Source organism: Poecile atricapillus, chromosome 3, assembly GCF_030490865.1.
Source record: "Poecile atricapillus isolate bPoeAtr1 chromosome 3, bPoeAtr1.hap1, whole genome shotgun sequence".
Taxonomy (NCBI): domain Eukaryota; kingdom Metazoa; phylum Chordata; class Aves; order Passeriformes; family Paridae; genus Poecile; species Poecile atricapillus.
In genome coordinates, this window is record NC_081251.1 from 104738361 (window position 1) to 104760021 (window position 21661).

General features: G+C 45.2%; 1 protein-coding gene across 1 annotated transcript in view; it reads left to right on the forward strand.

Annotated features, from left to right (window-relative positions):
- The window catches only part of LOC131577703 (TOG array regulator of axonemal microtubules protein 2-like), a 30627-nt gene extending 27715 nt beyond the window's left edge, over nucleotides 1-2912 (forward strand). Inside the window, exons 17-18 of the mRNA XM_058835749.1 lie at nucleotides 414-500; nucleotides 2677-2912. Of these exons, the coding sequence (XP_058691732.1) occupies nucleotides 414-500; nucleotides 2677-2912 (323 nt within the window). The remainder of the gene's footprint in view (nucleotides 1-413; nucleotides 501-2676) is intronic.
- Nucleotides 2913-21661: the final 18749 nt, after the last annotated feature.

Here is a 21661-nt window from a genome sequence, read left to right on the forward strand (position 1 = left end):
GTCTTCCAGGGCAGTTTCCACTTTCTCCACCTCAGCTGCTCTGTTAGCTCATGAACTGCCTGACTCAGTGCCTTTCTGTGTTCCAAGTATGGGATTCTTCCTTTTTGCTCTGGGATGCAAACCCTTTCCACTGCTTACACGTGATTGAACTCTTGAGATCACTGATGTGAAATGTTTAATGTAGCTCCTGGTAGAGCAGACAACTTTGGATCTACAGTTGTGCAAGGAGAGCTTTTCTTTTGGAATTAAAAACCCTCCCTAGGAGGCTGGAAGGAAAGAAGAAAAGGATTCAAGAATCAGCAGAAATTGACTTTATTTTATAAAATAAGGGCTCGCCCCTGCCCTTTCCCACCCCGATGTCCTTTCTCCTATGACCTCCGAAGAGTGAGCAGAAATGTGTGATTCTCTTGTAGATAAAGTATCACTGATGAAAGAGTTTGGCCACAGATGGAGTCAACTGAGTGGCCAAGCTCTGCTGGATGTCACAGAGCGTATCACAGGTATGGCCAACCCTTCTAAGCCAAGAGGTCTTCCAAGGAAGAATGTACAGGGAATGCCTGTGAATAGACAGTAGAGTAGCTCCTCCAATTCAGGACCTGCTGAGCTTGTCCCTCCTGCCCAACACCCATGGCAGGTGTATTGGGCAGGTTTTCCTGGCTGCTGCCGTGGTGTGCAGCATCTGAGACGGGGGCAGTGCTGGGCCTCGTGGCTGAGCTCTCTCTGGGGCATCTCAGAAGCCACCTTCAGGAAAGGGAAGGGCTAAAAATACCCTAGCTGGCTCCTCTCTTGGAAGTTCAGGGGCATCTGTGACGCTTGAGGGAAAGTGGTGGCAAATGCTGTTTCAGGGGATCAGTGTGTTTTGTCCTCACAGAATCCTTGTTTTGCTCTTGGAAGGTTTTGAGGCTGAACCCTGCAGGGCCTGGGGCTCTCAGCTTAGCTCAAAACTCAACACACATATTAGAGGCACAGATTTAGTGCAAGGGTAGCCTTTGTGGGCAGAGGGGCAGAAGCAGAGTGCTGAGGCTCCCTGCCTGTGCTGTCAAAGTGGCCTTGGGCTGAGCATTTCAGGGAGTGCAAACAGTGTCTTCCTATGTCAGCGCTGTCCAAAATGCTACAAATGCAGCTGCTAATTGATTCCTCAGAGGAGCTTGCTATGGCAGCAACAGACAAGGAATGGAAACATGATCATCTCAATATATAGTAGAGAAGATGATTTATGGCCTTGCTTTAACTGGGACTAAATCCACCACTAATTCTGCCAGCATCTTTAAATGCAAGGTTTAATACACTTTGTGTCTTCATTGTGGATCTCAAACGGGCATGTTCAGCGATTGGGAATGTCAAAGGCGTGTTAAAGAGCAGTTGAATAAAGTAGATCTTTAGGAAGAGGGAGTTTAGTTTTGCATTTATTTTGATCTCTTTTTCAAATGAAGGAATTAAACATAAATTAGGGCTACTTTAGAAAGAGCAGATGCGCTCCCTGAGGTTTAGCAGGAACACACAGCTCTTTCTCTTCTCAACTTCCATACTGACCAAGGTCTTTAATTGCATTTAAACTCAAATGAACCCGTTTTTAAATGGATACCATAAGCCTTTTCCCACTTAGAAGCATTGGTTTTGGGTACTTCCAAGAGCTGTTTAAATGTTGATGATTGCTGGTGAATTAACACCATAGAGAAAATGAAGTCTCTTCCACCACAGTATAATAAATGCCTCCTCCACAACATTTTGCCTGTTTAGAAAATGAGAATGGTCTCCAGACCATTTCAGCTTTTGATCTCTCAGCCAAATCTGCCATGCAAGGAACCTGTTGGTAGTCAATTTTTGTCTATGTTTGATATAGTTCAGTTCAGAAAACAAGTAGAGAGGATGTTCCAAAACAATGTAAGAAAACACTCATGTTTTGGTTAAATTGTAGTCCCCTGGGTAACAGTTTTCTCTCTCTCTTCCTCTCTTCAGTGCACATTGTAAGGAAAAATGCCCTTCACATTCAGGAGGGGAAATGCCATTATAATCTGGAGATGCTCAGATGCCATGGCAGTGGGGTCTGGGTCATTATCTAAGACACCCTGGGGTTTGGAACAGCTGTTTGTTGGAAGCCACAAAAGCATTCTGCCAATGACACCAGCCAGTCACTGATGTTTCTACTCCAAGTGTCAAGCAGCACCCACCTCTGGTGGGCTGGAGTTTTGAAGTGTGGTCTAATACTGCCCTTTGCTGTGTGCCACTGAGCAAAGGGAAGAGCCAGATTAGACTTTTGGCACTTGACATTAGAAGTCACAAAAATGGAATCATCCTTTTTACTAGGAATCCCACATTTGCTTCTCTACGGTGCATGTCCAGATTTTCAGTGTGGGTTTAGACAAGTTCTTAATGGAAATAAAAGGCAATTTGTCATATTCAGGCATTGTCCCTGCAGAAACAGATCATAAAGTAGTTTAGTAGAAGTAGAAAGTCTGCCCCAGCTACAAGGCCCTGCTTGGAGAAATTAATCCTGGGGAGTTGGTGGTTCTGTTTCTGGGAGGATCAGCTGCTTTGCCCATTTCTGGCTCATGGGGGTCTGTGTGCTCTTTCTCTGATCTTAGCCAGAGAGGCTTCCAAGAGGCAAAACTTAGAAATAGATCCTTGTTTGCATTAAGGTTGGTGGTTAAGAAGCTTGTGTCTCTCTCCCGGCAGTGCTTGTGGAATGGGTTTATCCCAGGAGCCCTGAAGTCGTCCAGCGCTACGCCCTGCCCGTGCTCTGGTCCTTCCTGGGGAACAAGGCGCTGCCTGTGCGAAGCGCCAATGTCCGCACTGTGGTCACCAAGCTTGCCTCTGCCCTCTACAAGGTGATGGGCACCAAGCTGAGGAAGTGTGCTGCCAGCCAGCCTCCACACGTGCGGGAAAACCTCTCCAGCATCTTGGGCTGGTGAGGAACCGATGCTCTCCAGGAAGCTGACGAAGAGCTGAGTTGGACACCACCGGACGTGACTTTTTTGCTGTGCCAACAACGACAAAATCCTGAGGAAGGGTTTGCATCCGCCCCCACTCTCTCCACTGCCCTTCCTAGTCAAGGCATGGGGGGCCTGAAGCAACTCCTAACTGAGGACAAGATGAAGGCTGAGCAGGGCTCAGCCTCACACACAGGTGAGGGGTGGGGCTGGGCCGCTCTCTGGCAGGAGGAAGGGTCTTGTGCCAGCCTAGAGAGCCTGTGCTCATCCCCAGGGAACAGTTCTGCCCTGCATGTGCCCCCTGCAATGAGCTGTGCTGCTGCCAGTGTTCCATGTAGCTGTAGGGCTGCTCAGCTGTGGGGCAGGGCCAGGAGCAGGAGGCTGCATGTGCAGCTGAGCCATGGCTGCAAAGCCCAGGGCTCTGGGCTCCCTGCTGTCCCAGGCCAGCCCAGAGGCCAGGCTGTTCCTGTGGTAGCTCTGTGCAAGTGGGACAGTGTCCCCTGGCCTGCCTCAAGTGGCTGCAGGCAGGAGCATGTTTCCCTGTGCAGCTATTTAGTAGTTTGCAGGAATCTGTCCCATGAAATATGGAGCTCCAGATGCTTTAGGTTTGCACGGCATTCTCTGTTACACTTTGTGTTTCCATTTTGCAGACCTGACAGGCTCCTCTCTTACGAAGAATTTTTCTCTGCATGCTTCATGTGTGCTCCTACCCACAAAGTCCTTGCCTCCCATCCAGAAGAGCCCTCTTTCCCCGGAGCTGAGGAAGAAGCTTCTGCCTCTCCGAAGAGTGGTTGAAGAATAGGTTTAATGCCTTAGGGTTTAGAGTTAGGGATGTAGGATATAGTATAGGGATAGTAGTACAGTATAGGGATATAGTAGAGTAGGGATGAAGTGTTCTGATATTTTAATGTACATTTGAGGATACATTTTGATTGTATTTTTTAAATTGTGATCACATATTTTAATTCTTTATATATATTTTTGTAGATACAGTGGTTTTTTTTAATGTTATATAAGTTAAATTTAAAAAAAAAACAAGCAGAGAATGTGAGACTAGGACCTGCTAGGCTAGAGGAGATGTGCTGAGGTTATGGGAGTACAGCTCACTTGATGTCCCAGTGACTCACCACATTCTTTCCTCGCTGGGCCTCTCACCTTTGAGACTGGCTCTGAGAGCAAAGGGGGGTAGAAGAAGCGCGCAGCTTGTGTTGAAAGAAAACTCACCCCCCGTGCATCCTGCTCCTGGATTGTGCTCTCTGCAGCACGGACAGACAGCGGGACACAGCTTCTCTTTGGCTTTTAGTTAGTTTTAGCTAGCTGAGGCAGAGGAGTTCCCTGGACCTTTTTTTTCTTTTTTTCCTGGATCTGTGCAAACGTGCTTTGGACTGAAAAACACCCAGACAAACACTGGGAGCTCAAGCCCTTGGCCCACCGGGGCCTGGGCCTCAGCACTATCCAGCGCCAAAAGGACTGAGAAGAACCTGAGCAATCCGAACTACACCACCTGAAAAGAACTTTTCTTCCTAGATTCGCCATCCCATCGAACAGCAAGAGGTTTTATTGTTTAATATTACTCAATTTCTGTTAAATAAACAGCTTTTTCCACTTCTCTCCAAGGAAATTATTTTTCCCGGACCAGTTGAGGGGAGTGGTCATTTGAATTTTTTTCCCTGGGGAAACCCCCATTTGGAGCTTTTCTCCCAAATCTGCCCTAAACTAAGACAGGGGACAATAGACCCAAAAGATCCTGTATAGTCAAAAGTTTTCGACCTACATGTATTCTGTGCTCACAAAAGGCCTGAGCAAAGAAACAAAGAGAAGTGTGCCCAAATCCCAAAGCTTTGCTCCTTTGCAATCTCACACCGATCTGGCTCAGAGGTGTCTTCAATCACAATTTCATAGGTAAGAAGAGCACGTGGGAAAAGATGCACTGCTTTGGAAAAGTATCTGAATGGATATTTATCCAGGACAGCAGTTCAACAGTCTTGTTTGCTACTTGTTTGCAGAAGGATGAGTGGATGTGAGGCCAACAACCAGTGATGAGGGTTCCTCAAATCTGTCTGTACTCCTGGGTGCCATTCAGCCCAGAGCTATGGGATAATCCCAAAGTGCATCTCACACACATTCTGCCTCCAAGAAAAGCTTGGCCTCACTTACTAGAGTCAAAGAAATAGAAGAGTAATAAAATGGGCAATTAAACTTGTCACTCTAGAATGACTCTCCTGCTTTTCAGTGTCAACCGAGGTTGTACCTAATGCTCCCACAGCTTGTTACAAACAAGTGTTTGAGATTGCTTAAAAGTTTTCCAGCAAGGTTATTGGTAAAAACCAGATTGAATATGAAACAATAGCTCAACAAAATTCATTGGCAACATTCACACTCTTACTTACGAATCAGTTAAGGGAAGGAAAACAAGGAAAAAAGCAACAAACAAAATGCAGTCAATGAAAGCAGAAATGAACCAAGAACTATCTTTGTCTGTGTGTGTGTGTGTGTGTTTAGGTGTGTTTAGGTGTGTTTGACAAAGGAACATAAAGGACAAGGATAAAAAGGAACATGGCCTAAAAGCTTAACAGCACTCAAGCTTAACAGTAGTTAAACTGGAGCCTCCAGGAGTGGGGGTATTGGCCCAGGATCCATTGTTGATGGGCGATCCTGCGAGTGCAGCAAGCGTCAGAGCTCGCTGGCTCTGAGAGGCCCCACTCCGAGGGCGGTTGCTGCTGGCAGCCACTGTGGTCCAGGAGAGCTCCAAGGGCCTCCTTTGGACCGCTGTTCATGGGCCACAAGAGAGTGGGCCTCAGTCATAAAATGCTTCATCGTGGCCGCACTTTGGGTCAGCAGCCGGCCTTTGAAAGTGTGAGAAGAAGGATGTTATGCCATTCAGGCAAGAAAAGTAATTTCCCAGGCTGTTCATAGAAAACCCCAGGAGCTCGTTAGACAGCACAAGTTCCTGGCGGCGCTCAGTGTTTCTGATAAGCTCAAGAGGAGCTGAGCCCAGGGGCTGTTCAGCAAGGCCAAGGACTAACCAGCGTTTCTCAGGTCATCACAGTGTGGCCTGACAAGGCTGGGGGGATTCAGCACCACAATCTGAAGCATGAAGTTTTGATGTAGGGTAAAAAGCCGTGGCCCAGTGGGAGTGGGCTGTTTCCTCAGGCCTGAGGGAGAATCACTGTGCAGATCCTTGTGCTACTGACTCCATCTCTCCCCACTTTTCCAAGTTCTTGGAGGCAAGGTCACTTAGGCTAGACACACAGATCACAAGAAGCGCTCTTCTGTTTTTCTGCACAATGAATTAAAGTCAGATTACATGTCGTTGTCGGAGCAGACACGACACAAAGAAACTTCTTCCAAATTTTTTAATTGTGCTCATACATAGCATTTTTATAGCCTTCTGACCTCCTAATGCATCCCATCTCATTGGCCATCATCACACCACCCCTCAAGTCCATTGGTCTAACCACTGTTTTGAGAAAGCATCCCCAAAAATCAAAACTACAGATAAATCCTGTTTTTCCATGGTGTTCTTTGCAGCATAGATGTTCTTTCTTTCCTTCTACCTTTATCTTCACTCTCTTCTTCTCATGGACACACAGGAATCTTGCTGGCTTCCTCTTTCTGTCAACTCCTTAGTCTGACCCCCAGCCCACTGTGGGCCCTGTCCACAATTGCACATCCAAAATTGTGTACTTGTATGGGCAAACTGACTGATCTGAGGAATTTCTGGAGCAGCAAACTTGTTTCCTCAAATATTAACTGTGCAAGGCATGGAGCACAGAGAAAGGATTTAATGGCAAAAGCATCTCCCATGCAATGATCTTTTGACAAATTCTGCCCCGAACTTTCCCTAGGAGGATCTGAAAGGCTCAATGTCCCTAGCAAAAGCTCCTGCAATGGCTGCACGCCAGCAGAGCAGGGCTCTCAGCTGTGAAACAAGTGCTGCCACAAGCAGCAGCTTGGCCAGGGCAGCAAATCAAGAGGTGGGAAGGAGCTGATCTGAAGGCCAAACCTCCTCAGCTCCTTCTAAAGGGGCTGCAACAGTTCCTCATTCCAATGAGGTGGAGTGCTGGACACCACAGCTCTGTGTGAGGACTGGACACAAGGTTGCTCCCGCTGAGTGCTGTGATGGTTTCTGCAGGAGCTGTGGGCTCCGGAGTGTGCCAGACACAAGGAGGAGAGAAGGAGCCAAGTGCACTGACAGACACACCTTTGTCTTGAGCATAACCCGGCCTTGCCCAAACACACTGAAAGCTTTCCCCTTTGGCCCATGGCTGGAAACGTCAGGTCAGCTGTTTGACAACTCAGGTTGGTTTGGTGTCAAGGAATTTCCCTCAGAAATACTGGGTTTGTCTTCCTCTGTGCCTTCTTCTCAGCAGCCTTGGGGATGTTCCTGTGTGAAGCCACCTGTCTCACGCAGTTTGAGACCTCTGAAAACAGAAGACTCTGGAATAAGTCATTTCCTTGAAAGTGTTCCAACCATCCCTTTCCAGCAATAAGAAATGAATACTAAGAGATGGAAGTGGAAAAAACCCAACAGTTTACTAACAAACAGAATGCCAACAAAGCAAGGAAAAAAGTGAGTAACTTTTAGATATCAAACTGTCAGACCTCATCGTCCCCCCACTGGAACAAAGACCCAAAATGCCAAAGGAAAATCCCCCCATGATACGCATTACAAAGTGGAGCCAGGTTCTCTCTCAGGAAAAACAGGAGCTATCACAGAGCTGTTCAAGGGGCAGATGAAAGCTCCGTGGCTCCTCTGGCATCGAGTTTCTCCCAATGGCAGAGCTCTGCGGAACAGTCACAGCAGGTGAAGCAGCTGGGCTGGAGCCCCTCGGTGTCTTTTCTCCCTGGCACGGCTCAGCTCACAGACTCTTGGGCTGAGAGCAGCGTGGTTTGTGCCAGCATGATGTCCCTGGTCTCGGATGTTATAAATAATGCAACTCCCTAGCTGGTTAAGAAAGTTAAAGTTATACCGATGTTTGTTTGTTGCGTATGATTGTACGGGTGTACGGAAACATGAGGTAGCCGGTTTTGAACAATAGAAGGGGGGGTTTGAGGTTAACGAAGGCAGAGCAGAATGGAACCTTCTAGGAAAATGAAGTCTCAACCCCAGATGACGTGTGCATCCTCATTGGCTGAAGGAACGGACCAATGGAGCGTCGAGTTTTGGAAATGATTGGTGGAGGTTGCGTGATCTTAAAGACCAATCAAAGGACTGTATTTAGACCAATCAAACTGCGGATTGAAAAACGCACCAATCCGACATTGCGAGAGACTTTAAAACCTCTGGGGTGCCCAGCACCGGCTCTTCCTGAGGAACTCTGTTTCTGGAGGAAGCACCCAGCCTGTCGTGCGGCTGTAGCTCTTGATCCAGACTGCTATTTGGGGTCGGGCTTATCTCGTCCTCAGCCCTCAGTGGTTGCTCGTTTTTAAATAAACGAGTTGACTTCTGAAGAACATCTGAGCCTCATTTACCAGAATTCTGGGCACTAGTCTGGGACAGCCATGCCCAGAGGCGGTCCCGTGGTAAGAAGAGCCCGTGGAAGTGTACACCCAGCTGTTTTTCTTTTTGGCTGCCTGGGCTTGAATTCCTTCTCGACCGAGGAAGGAGGTGCCGGCTACGCCTGAAGAAGCACAGAGGGCATAGCAGCCTGCAGTGTACGGAGCCTCCGAGAGGGAGCGGGGCTCAAGGTGTTCAGGGTAAGTCTTGAGCGGGGTTAAAGGTAAAAGGCGGTACAAAGCGAGTGTGTGTGAATGAGACGGGGACTGTCAGTGCAGACCCCCGAAGCAAGTGTGGACAGCTGAGTGAGTGCAGCCCTGGGGACCCCTGGCTAGTGGGAGACCCCCTGAGCTGGGAACTCAGGGGCTTAAAAGGTGCCAAAGGAGGTCATAGGGCGGAATACCTCACAAACCAGTGACTTGTGGGGCCTTGAGTTAGAAACCCAGAGGGCTTAAAAGGTGCTGGAGGGGTTTGTAGGGGAAAGGGAAGCTGCTTGTTGTGGGAGGGCCCTCTCAATCATTAGGACTGGGGGGGGGGGTGGGGGGGAAGAGAACATATCATCATAGGGATTTATGGTTACTTGCGTGGTGTCGGGTTTTTGTGTTACTGGTTGCTTTTGTTTCAAAACTAGTTTTGGTCTAAGTAGCATCTCATGTCTATCGTCTGTTTAAGATACTTAATTCAAATAGAATTCCTTGCTTTGGTTTTAATTCAAATAGAATTCTTTTTTTAGCAGTTGGTGGTTTGCTGTACAGGTTGCTTTTGTTTTAAAACTAGTTTTGGTTTGGGTAATGTTTTGTGTCTATCGTCTGTTTGCCATATATTAGTTTTAATTCAACTAGCCCTTTCTTTTTATTGCTAGCTCTTAGCAATAAAGATTCTGGTTTGCAAAGCAGTGGGCCCCTGATGGGTGAGGTTCTGGGGCGAGGGCTAGCCAAGAGTCCTCAGACCGCTCCTCAGGAGAAAAAGAGGAATCTGCCATCTTGTAATGCCTTTGTTATAGGAGACGCCATCTCAGGGATTAAGAAGGGGAAGCTTAGACGGTGAAGAGCAGTGGCCATTTTGCAGGAGGCTGGATCTCCTTAGGGGTGGGGTGTGTCCTCCCACGATTATTTCAGTTAAAACCCAGCCATTTTATTTCATTCTGCTTCTTAGCTTCTGCAATTTTGTTTCACTTCCCACAATTATTATATTCTGTAGCCGCCATCTTTATCTCATTTCCCACGCCACCTTTATTTAAGATTCTGCCACCTTTCTTTTGTTTCCCACACCATTTTTATTTAGGATCTGCCATTTTATTTCATAAATTCTGCCGTCTTTCTTTCATTCCCCCACACCAATAGTCACCTTTATAGCCCTCAAACCCCTGTAGATTAAATAACATTATTTCTCATAGAAACGTACTCTTTTCTTCTCAATTTCTGCTCCCTAGCCTATTTTATTAAAATTTATAGGGCAATATTATACAAATAGTTTGAATTAATATTGAAAGTGTCAAATTAATATTTGAGTGGCTTGACCATGGGGCAGTGTGCTGGAAAGAATGCCCATAGGGCTCATAGGTCAAAGAAAGAGAAGGCTTTGCTCAAAGATATTTCCCCTACCAGTCCTTTGGGGGAGATGCTTGAGAAGTGGGAAAACGAGGAAACTTCAAAGGACCGAGATAAAATCAAAATGATAAAGTATTCCATAGAAGTATGGCCTAAAGAAAGCGTAGCCAAGGGCCCTGTATATTTGCCATGGTACGGGTCCTAAGAAAAGTGGTCACGTATGGCTTTGAACAGGTATGTTAATTTAAAGGAGATCCAAAATGAGGAGGAAATAAGGTATGCAGCGTGCTGGTTAAGAAATAGAGCAAAGGGTAAAGACAAAAGTGTATAAGGTATCCAAAGAGCAGGAAAAGGAGAGGAGTGAGGTTGAGCCACCCGAGAAAAAATGGGACCCCCTTGACCATCTTCCACCACCCCCCTCGTCCAACTCCACCCGAGTCCCATCTTCCTTCTCCACCACCCCCTCCCTCAACCCAACCTATTCAACCTATTCCTTTACCAGCATAGCCCACTCTATCTCTCACTCTTTCACCATTACAATCCCTACCCTTTCTACCCCTTCCGTGAACCTTGCTTTGTCCCCAACCTCCCTCCTACCACATCTTTCCCCCTTAAGTGCCCCTTCAGGCCTCCAAAGTTCACCAGTCACCCCTGTACCCACTCCTTCAGGGCCTCCCATAACACAGCTTAGTCCCTCAGATCTCTATGTAACACCCCAGGGATTCACTGTACACCCATTCTTGCCCCAAGCCCCTTTCAAAATGTCCCTCTTCATTTTTCCCCCACGTCCCAGCTCCCTGGAGAGGAAGCTAACCTGAGTACAGGTAGTAAAAAGGAAAGTGCGTGTATAGCAAGGACGCACAAAGCAGATAAAGCTTGGTGTTGTGAAAATCAAATAGAAACAGAGCAGGGGAGGCCAGATGAAGGCTCAAGATATCACAGTTACAACACTAGGTTCCAGGCCAAGAAGAGTCAGAATGAAAAGGAGAGAGCTGAAAAACTATTTCCCTTGAAGGAAATACTGATGGGAGGTGCTCAAGGGGGAATAGGTTTTGTTAATGCTCCATTAACTGCCTCCGAGGTAAGAAATTTTAGGAAGAAAATCAAAAATTTATTGGAGGACCCAACTGGAATATCAAATCAATTAGATCAATTTTTAGGCCCAAGTATATTCACTTGGGAAGAATTAAATTCGATACTAGGCGTGCTCTTCTGTTCAGAAGAGACACGGTTGATTTGAGGCTGCCGTGAGAATCTGGGAAGGGGAAAATCGGGCAGGCCCAAGGGGAGAAGAAAAGGTACCGCTCGTCCAGCCAAATGGGGACCCAAATGAGTCCAAAAGATGGAACATGAGAGATGATAGGACATTGATAATAAGAGGAATAAGGGAGGCGTTACCGAGAGCCAACCACGCTAAGCTAGCGTTTGACAGCCAGCAAGAGAAAGATGAGTCCCCTAGTACTTGGCTCGAGAGGTTAAAAAGACATTTCCAACTTCCTTCTAGCGTGGACCCGGAAAATCCAGAAGGCCAAGTGTTAGTGCAAGTTCAATTTGTAAGTAAGGCTTGGACTGATATCAGAAGAAAGCAAGAGAAGTTAGATGACTGGCAGGAGAAAGGTCTAAATGAATGGTTGAAGGAAGCGCAGGGAGTGTACTTAAGGAGGGAAGAGGAAAAGACAAAAACGAAGGCCAAAATTATGGTAGCAGTGGGAAAGGGAAGCATAAGAGCTGGGAAAAGTGAGTCGGCGGGAGCAGGAGGTAGTGGACCATAAGAAGGGGTAGAAGAGAGGAGAGATTCAGACAAGGATGGATGAAACCCATTGGCAGACATGATTTGTTTCTATTGCAAGGAGAAAGGTCATACCAGGAGAGTCTATAAGAAAAGGAGAATGGATGAGGTAATAGCAAATGAGCAGGATGTATTGGAAAAGATCTTAAAAGGTGAAGATTAGGGCTGTGAGAGGCTCTATGCTCTGGGGAATGAAATAGGACACCAATGAGAGCTTCTGGTAAATTTGGAAGTAGGCCCCCAGAGCAAAGAAGATGAATTTTTGGTAGATACTGTAGCTGATAAATCAAGTATATCAGAAGGACCCGAAGGATGTAAGTTGAGTAACAGCAAGTGCAAAGTGAAAGGTGCTGAGAACAATGCCTTTGATGCTTTTATTGTAGAGAAAGTGTCAATAAAAGGAAATTTTAGAGAAGGATGTGCAGACTTGTTGTTTATACTAGGGCTAGAGTGCAATCTATTAGGTTGGGACCTCCAGGTACAAATAAATATAGGAGTGGTGCCAGAAGGGGGATGCGTGGTTGTAAGAATGTTAGTGCTGAAGGAGGAGGATGAGAAAGGAATAAATCCAAAGGTGTGGGCAGAGAAAGGAAATCACAGATTATTAATCATTCCCCCCCGAAAATGAAAATAAAACTAGATACACCTCCTATAAGACTTAAGCAATATCCCATTTTGGCAGAGGGCAGACACGGATTAGCACCTATAATTAAAGAACTGATTGAAAATGGAATTTTGGAACCGTGCATGTCTCCACACAATACTCCTATACTACCCATTCAAAAGGCAGATGGCAGGTACAGATCAGTGCAAGATCTAAGGGAGGTGAACAAACAAACCATTACACATTATCCGGTCGTGGCTAATCCATACCACCTATTAAATAAAGTACCATCAGAGCATGCATGGTTCAGCATGATAGATTTGAAAGATGCCTTCTGGTCCTGTCCATTAGAGAAGGAGAGTTGGGGGTTGTTTGCTTTCAAATGGCAGGATGAGGAAACTGGGAGAAGACAACAATTGCAATGGACCAGATTACCTCAGGGATTTACAGAGTTCCCCCATCTATTTGGCCAGGCCCTGGAAGAAATTATGAAGGAGTTTACACCAAGTGGGGAAACACAAGTCTTGCAATTTGCGAATGATTTATTGGCTTTGGGAAAAATGAAGGAAGAGGTTCAAGAAACAACTGTTAATTTATTGAACTGTCAGGGAGAAAAGGGTTTGAAAGTACCCAAAAAGACATTACAGTTTGTAGAATCTGAAGTATTTGGGTCATTTAATTGGAGAAGGTTACAAGAAGTTAGATTCAAATTGGAATATTATTACTACCAGCACCAAAAGCCAAAACAGATATAAGGAAATTATTAGGATTAATTGGATATTGTAAGTTAAGGATAGATGGGCATACAAAATTAGTTAAATTTTTAGATGAAAACTTAGTAGGGGATGATCCCATAAACTGGAACAAGGCAGACAAGAGAAAGTTAATGGAATTGAAAGAGAAATTGGTGACAGCTCCAGTGTTAAGCCTACCCAATTTAAACCAATTCTTTGAACTGTTTGTAAATATTGAAGAAGGAGTAGCTTATGGCGTCCTTGTGCAAGAATGGTATGGAGTCAGAAACCCGTAGCATAGGTGTCCGAGTTGTTCGACCCAGTTGTAAGAGGATGGCTGACCTGCCTGCAAGCTGTTGCTGCTACTGTAACCCTAGTGGAGAAAAGCTATAAATTAACATTTGGAAACAAAGTTAAAGTGTATACCCCACATGATCTTAAAAGCATACTGAGTAAAAGGGCTAGTCAGTGGGTCCCAGAGAACAGGCTTTTAAAATACGAGCTAATCCTGAGGAATAAGGAAAATTTGGAGTTAGCTACCACGAAGGTTCAAAATCCAGTCCAGTTCCTATATGGGGAACCAGAGGGGGAGCTAGAACATTGGTGCCTTGGAGTTATTGACCTGCAGACAAAAGTTAGCGAGGATCTGCAAGGGCACCCATTAACTGAAGGAGAGGTCCTTTTTATAGACGGTTCATCAAGGGTCATAAAAGGGAAGCAGGTATTGGGATATGCAGTTGTAAACAGACAAGACATGACAGTTATCAAGGAGGGAAGACTTCCTACGGCACGGTCTGCGCAGTGTTGTGAAATTTACGCGTTGTTGAGAGGATTGCAATGGCTCAGTCAAAAGAGCAGAACCATCTACATGGACTCCAAATACGCCTGTGGGGTAGTACACACGTTTGGAAAGATTGGGATTGAGAAGGGTTTTATAAACTCAAAGGGGAAAGCATTGCTGCATGAGGGCCTAATTAAAGCAGTATTAGAGGCTCTGAAAGGACCTTTGGAAGGGGTAGCAGTGCATGTGAAAGGACACCAGAAGGGAGACTCAGTGGAGGTCAAAGGGAACCACTTAGCAGATCAAATAGCAAAGAAAGCTGCTCTGGGCAGTATTGAGAAAGTCTTTAGAATAATAGATCTAAAAGGCAGAGATGATGGAGATGAAAAGGATGAAGATCCTGTATTTAATGAAAAAGAATTGAGGAATTACAAAAACATGGTGCTAATAAAGATGGGAAAGAGAAATGGAGAATGCCTGATGGCAGACAAGTGGTGAATAAAGCACTAAGTAGGAAAATATTAGAAAATCTACATGCTTCAAGCCATTGGGGAACCCAAGCCGTCTGTGATCATTCTATGAAAACTTATGTTTGTATTGGAATGTTTGAAATTGCAACAGTGCTGACCCGAAATGGTATGAAAGAAAGTTATGTGAAAATTGCCTCAAGGAGGAAGAGGATTGGCTAGGAGACCCTTTCAAAATGTACAAATTGATTTCACAGAGTTACCTCAAATACAAAGGTTTAAATACCTATTAGTCATAGTGGATCATCTAACCCATTGGGTTGAAGCATATCCAGCTACCAAGGTGACAGCAGAGGTGGTCAGTAAGATTCTATTAGAAAACATTATACCAAGCTGTGGAATCGTCAATATCGTTGATTGGGATAGAGGCCCACATTTTCTTGCAAGAATTTTACAGCAAACAACAAATGCATTGAACATCACCTGGAAGTTCCATACTCCTTGGAGACCACAAAGCTCAGAAAGGGTCAAACCAAACAGTTTGGTGAACCATTGTCGTGGTTTTGAACCAGTAATTAACAAAAAGGGGAAAAAAAGAATTATTTATCTCTTGCTGTGAGATATGGATTAAAATGAGAGCAAACCAGGCATAAAACTTAAAAGGAGTAAAGAAAGTTTATTGACAAACTATAAGAACACCAGAATAAACTTTTAGAAAAAAAAACCTTTTCATTTCTCACTGCCTACTATTCTTTTGTTCACATGATAACAGAGACAAAAACTTTATAATTTTGATGGTTTAAATAATCTCAATTCTCTTTACAGTCTTTCCATCAGTTTCTGTAAAGAAACAGAAGTTCCTTTCTGTTAATTTATGGAGTTTGTCACAAGAAAACTATTTTTGTTATAGTTTCTCGTTTCTCTGATATTAGCTGCTCAGAGTTACTGTTATTAAAGCCCACCCCTCCCATTTTACATCACTCTGAAATGTGTTATGGGCCATGAGTTTGAGGATAGCATTTTTAAGGATAAGTTAGTCAAAGGCAAAAAAGTATTCTTCATCTGTTTCTGTGAGCTTCACTAGAAAACAGTTTTCTCATTGCCTCTCAAGGCTTCAAATCTCTCAGCACTTCACTATACCACAATTACTCCACTTTTTACTCAAATTTACACTTTGAACACCTTATTCCTCCTCATACTCTATTATGAATTAAAGGAGTTCTTTTCAGGACTTCATTGTCCATCTCCATAGTTTTAACAGAAAGATATTTCAGCTTAATTAAAGCATCTTCTTAATTCTCTACCTTTCTTGAAGTTTCTTTTCTTTCTTGCCACTAGTAGTTTATGAAGTCTCTTTTCATGTTGATCACTCTCTTTTTCTCTCTCTGGATGAAAAGATTAATCCGCAAGTCTCATCTGGATAAGAAAGAGTTAAAATCTTGCCCAAGCTTTTGTAGATGGCTCGATAATCTCTGCTGAACAGGAGCTGGAGCCGTTTGCGATGAAAAGTTCTTTATAGCTGCTTTTAGAGAGCGTGGTCTCCATCTCTGCTTGCAGCAGGTTCAGAGCTCTTCTCCTTCTTCACTCGGCAGTTTTCTAGTGAATGTAGTTACAGCAAAACCTGCAGCCGAGCCAGAGATCGGGCCGGGCCCGGCCCAGCCCGACCTAGCTCGAGGCAAGCCTCATCTCCCGGCCGGGAGACGAGAGACGCGGCGGGCCCGGCCCGGCCCCTGCCTGGCCGCATGGCCTGGGCAGGGAACCGGAGGCCAGCCGGAGCTCCGCCACCCTTCACAGTCAGGAAACAAAGAACACCACAGACTTCTGGTTGTACACTTTAAAGTGGGGTTCACAAGTTGATTTTACTTTTCAATGGCTAAAACTGCTGTCAATTCTCAGCAATGACCGATAATTGGTCAGGAGAAAAGACTCCCAGGAGTCCCCAGCAACTTTAACTTCCTTAAAGGTAAACTAACCCCATGACAACCATGCAGTAAAGGTGGCCCTTAGAAAGTTAGTCGAGGAGATGAAAATGAATTGGCTGAGGTGTCTTCTCTTAGCTCTAATGAGAGGGAGGACTAAACCTAGGATGGACTTAGGGGTTTCACCCCTTTACGAGATGATGTTTGGTTTACCCTTCTTAACTACCCCGGCTAATATTGGAAACCATGAGGAAGGAGAGCAGAGCGTGAGAAAGTATATCCAAACTATAGCCAGCACCTTAGAGGAATTAAGACAGAAAGGATATCTCCCTCAGAGGTTGCCTATCGATTTTAAAATCCACAAGTCCCAACCCAGGGACTGGGTTTTGATTAAAACCTGGAAAGAGCAACCATTAATTCCAAGTTGGGAAGGTCCATTTCAGGTCCTGTTAATCACGGAAACAGCTGTTCACACACAGAAGGGATGGACACATGTTTGAAGGGTAAAAGGACCTGTCCCTGCCCCTACGCAGCAACCCTCCGATTCCACCGAACGGACCTCGATCAAAGAAACGGACACTAAGCTGGTTTAGAAGAAGAAACTGGCTGAACCATCAGGAGGAATGGAATAACAGATTGCTAGATTTGAACCATAAGCTGCAATGATGTTTAATGAGCTATCCCAGCTTATTTAAAAGGCATTGACTTATTTAATTGTATAACTTTTAAAACCTCAGGTGATTTAAATGCTTTTAGTGTTACTAACTATAAGATGTTGTATAAAAATATGTTCTTAACTTCTGATATTCCTTGTTACAGATCCAAAGAGTCTGGAAAGAGGATAGAGCATTTTTCCATGCACTTAGCAATCAGGCTACAAAAGGAGGAACGAGACAAGTGGATACAAGAGGGGAGTGAGCTCCTGCAACAGAAAAAGAAGTAGTAGCCAATAAAAAAGTATTGCAGGGAGCAAGACCGGGTCAGGAAGCACTTTTGCCACAGAGTCACAGAACCTTCAGAAAGGTAAAGGATATGGGTGGGAAAGAGTCCTGTACCAGACCCCCGTTAATATCAGTCCTCCTATTAATGAATAGCTGGCAAGGAGAGACCGTGTTGTGTGATAGATGCTACTGCCCCCTGTATGCAGGAGACTCGTGGATAGCCGTCCTCAGAACACATTCTAATCCAAACCCCTCCTGTATCAACTTTTCACAAATAACCACCTGTCTTCAGGACAGCAACACGTATTGGCTTTCTGAAAACATAGAGAATTTTAAACAGAAACTATTGGGAGAATGCTCTGTCAAAGAAAAATGGATCTGCTCAGGGAAAAAACCTATTGAACAGGGGGCGAAAGGTGGGGGATCCGAGCCAGATATAATTAAGGAAAAAGAAATAAAAGGGGTAATCAAAAGGGGTCCAGAAATTCAGGTGACGAGAGGTAAGAATTTATTTCTAGATTTGGTAGAGAAAATAAGCCGTGAATTTAATATCAGCAGCTGTTGGATTTGTGGGGACAAGCAACTGGAGGAAATTTGGCCGTGGGAGGGAATTCTGCTGAGCTCACAGAATTTACTAAGGCTGCAGGGAAAGGAGAACCTGGAGCTGATACAAGACCCGAGGAAGAAATACGGAATTTGAAGTCACAGGTAATTGGTGAGGAATGCTTATGGAGGAGAGGTCCCAGTTACATCACTTAGGTGATGGTGAGCTCCATTGGAAGCGATACTTTGCATCCAATAATATGCATCAGTGGTGGATCCCTGGGGCACCAGAGTTGTATTGGTCTAAGAAACAAAAACAAGGACGTTCGTACATTGAAAAGGAAAAATTATATGAGTGCATTACTAGGGAGGCTAACCCTTTTCTAGACAAACCCCGACTTTGAAAATTTTGGACAAGAAATGGCCTTAAAGTATCAAGAGCACCCCAACATTGGAGAGCCCTAAAAGGCCTCTTTTGGATCTGTGGGAAGACAACGTATGTAATGCTCCCCCAAAGTTGGGTGGGTGGAAAGTTGCACTTTGGGCATTATTAAGCCCACGTTCTTCCTCCTTCCACAAATTAGTGGACCACATCTGGGGGTACCCCTTTACGATGAGTTAAAAAGAAAAAGGAGACAGATACTGATAGGGGGAGCCCAAAGATGGGGTGAGGACGAATGGCCACCTGAGTGGATTGTAGCAACATATGGCCCTGCACTTGGGCCCAAGATGTGTCATGGGGTTACAGAACACCTATTTACATCTTGAACTGCATAATTCTCCTACAGGCATTGATAGAAATAATTTCAAATCACTCCTCCCTAGCTATTGATTTGATTTCAGCAAAATCCAGGCAGATGAGAACAATGATTTATCAAAACTGCTTAGCATTAGATTGTTGACAAGCTGAAGAGGGAGGGGTATGTGGAAAATTCAGCTCATCTGAACACCGTGTCGAGATAGACAACCATAGTGAAATCATTAGAAACATTACAGCCAATGTCTGGAAACTAGCTCATGTTGCTGTGCAGAATTGGACCCCATTTTTCCAAGCTAAGTGGTGGGATAATATCTGGAATGGTGACTGGTGGACAAAGGTGTTGTTAATTGCTGGTGGGTCACTAATAAGTCTTACTCTCCTTCCTTGTATGGTTCCCTGTCTAATCCAAACTACACTACAGTCCCTCGCAGGATCACCAGGGCAGGCAGGGACAAAGCAGGCAATCTGCTTCATTGTGAACCACTACAGAGCTACATCCCAATGTGGGTTTAAGTAGCACAGTATTATTAAGAGCTCCTTTCCTGCAGGAGATACAAACAGGAGGTACCAAATGATCTTCTTGCAAGCATGCACTAAAGAACTGACCCTGCTATCCTAATGAAGCTTTGGCTTTGGCAATTACACTCTTCCCATTCATCTTTTGACACAGACACTTCAGGTCTTCCCCCACACTCTTGCAATGCAGAGCTGGGAGTCGCTGTTTCCCATTTACTGTTCTTCCCTAGAGCCAGTATAGCAGTTGCTTTGAAACAAAAAGCCCTGAGATCTGGATATCTTGAAGGAGCATGAAATGCTAATTAAGAGTTCATCTTGGTAGCTACCCAGATCTTCACTTCCCAGTACTCTGAAGCACCATCAGGGGGACCATGCATCATTCCCATTTGTGGATGTTCATGTTTGTGGTGTGCAAGAGCAATGGCTTTGAGGGGGGACAAAAATGCCCCTATTCTCAAACAGTGGGTGTGCAAGGAGATGTGAAGTTCCACTGCTTTTCTAAGATATTTTAGAAAGATCTAAGAGAATACTGCAGCATGGAGTGGGTCCCTCATTTTCTCTCCAGAGGAATCCCCAAAGGGCACATTCACTCTGCTGATGATGGCAACCCCATAAGCTCACAGAGTAGTTTTCCCTGCAACATGCCACCCTGCCTGGGCTTTACTAGGCCAGGACTAGACCCAAAGATAAGCAACCACATGCAGCCATGTAACATGGAGTTTTTGCTTCAGAAAACCTAATTATCACATTCACATGCATTTTCACCTGTAACATCAGAAGCTGGCAACCATGAGGACTTTGCTGTCAAAAGGTTCCAGTTTGCACTGGGCCAAGAAGTGGTTTTCCCAAAGGCAACCTAAGTTGAAATGTGAAGTGTAAAAGCCTCAAATGAATACAAAAGGAAGCAGCGAAAAAAAATCCTGGAAAGGTAGCATGAACATGCAGCCCACCAAGAGCTGGAGCTGAACCCAGGATTGCACGTTCCAGCTATGCAGGAATTGATTATGCTGGCAAGCACAGGTCCATGGTAACAAATGATCCCATACCCCTGGGCTGAATGGCAGCCAGGCTGGAGTATAGATAGATTTGAGGAACCCTTGTCACCTGTTGAGCTCACAGACCACTCATCCTTCTGCAAACAAGTTGCAAACAACACACTTGACTGCTGTCCTGGATAAATGTACATATAGCTGACTTTTCCAAAGCTGTGCATCTTTTCCAGGGAAATACTCAACCACTCCTTACCTATGAAATTGTGACTGAAGACACCTCTGAGCCAGATCGGTGTGAGATTGCAAAGGAGCAAAGCTTTGGGATTTGGGCACACTTCTCTTTGTTTCTTTGCTCAGGCCTTTTGTGAGCACAGGATACATGTAGGTAGAAAACTTTTGACTATACAGGATCTTTTGGGCCTATTGTCCTGCAAACATGTCACTGGGTGGCCTCGTAATGCCAAGTCATGAAAAGCAGCACAAATGACACAAAGAAAACATGGCAAAAGAGGAAGAGGAGAGGCCCAGCGAGGAAAGAATGAGCTGAGACACTGGGATATCAAGTGAACTGTACTCCCATAACCTCAGCACATCTCCTCTAGGCTAGCAGGTCCTAGTTTAACATTCTCTGCTTGTTTGTCAAATATTCAGTTTATTTAAATTTTTAAAAAATCATAGCTAAAAAAAATAAATATAAACAATTAAAATATATCATCACAATTTAAAAAATACAATCAAAACGCATTTATTCCTATGTAGATCAAAGTATCAGAACATATGTACAGCTGTAACTGTAAAGCCTAATGTAAATTTTATTCTACAATCACTCTTCAGAGAGGCAGAAGGTTCTTCCTGAGCTCCGAGGAAAGAGGACTCTTCAGGATGGGAGGCAAGGACTTTGTGGATAAGGACACACATGAAGCATGCAGAGAAAATTTCTTGGTAAGAGAGGAGCCTGTCAGATCTGCAAAATGGAAACACAAATTGTAACAGAGAATGCAGTGCAAACCTAAAGCATCTGAAGCTCCAAATTCCATGGGACACATTTCCTGCAAACTTCTAAATAGCTGCACAGGGAAACATGCTCCTCCCTGCAGCCACTTGAGGCAGGCCAGGGGACACCCTGCCCCACTTGCACAGAGCTACCACAGGAACAGCCTGGCCTCTGGGCTGGCCTGGGACAGCAGGGAGCCCAGAGCCCTGGGCTGTGCAGCCATGGCTCAGCTGCACATGCAGCCTCCTGCTCCTGGCCCTGCCCCACAGCTGAGCAGCCCTACAGCTACACGGGGCACTGGCAGCAGCACAGCTCATTGCAGGGGGCACATGCAGGGCAGAACTGTTCCCTGGGGATGAGCACAGGCTCTCTAGGCTGGCACAAGACCCTGCCTCCTGCCAGAGAGCGGCCCAGCCCCACCCCTCACCTGTGTGTGAGGCTGAGCCCTGCTCAGCCTTCATCTTGTCCTCAGTTAGGAGTTGCTTCAGGCCCCCCATGCCTTGACTAGGAAGGGCAGTGGAGACAGTGGGGGCGGATGCAAAGCCTTCCTCAGTATTTCGTCGTTGTTGGCACAGCAAAAAAGTCACGTCCGGTGGTGTCAAATTCAGCTCTTCGTCAGCTTCCTGGAGAGTATCAGGCCT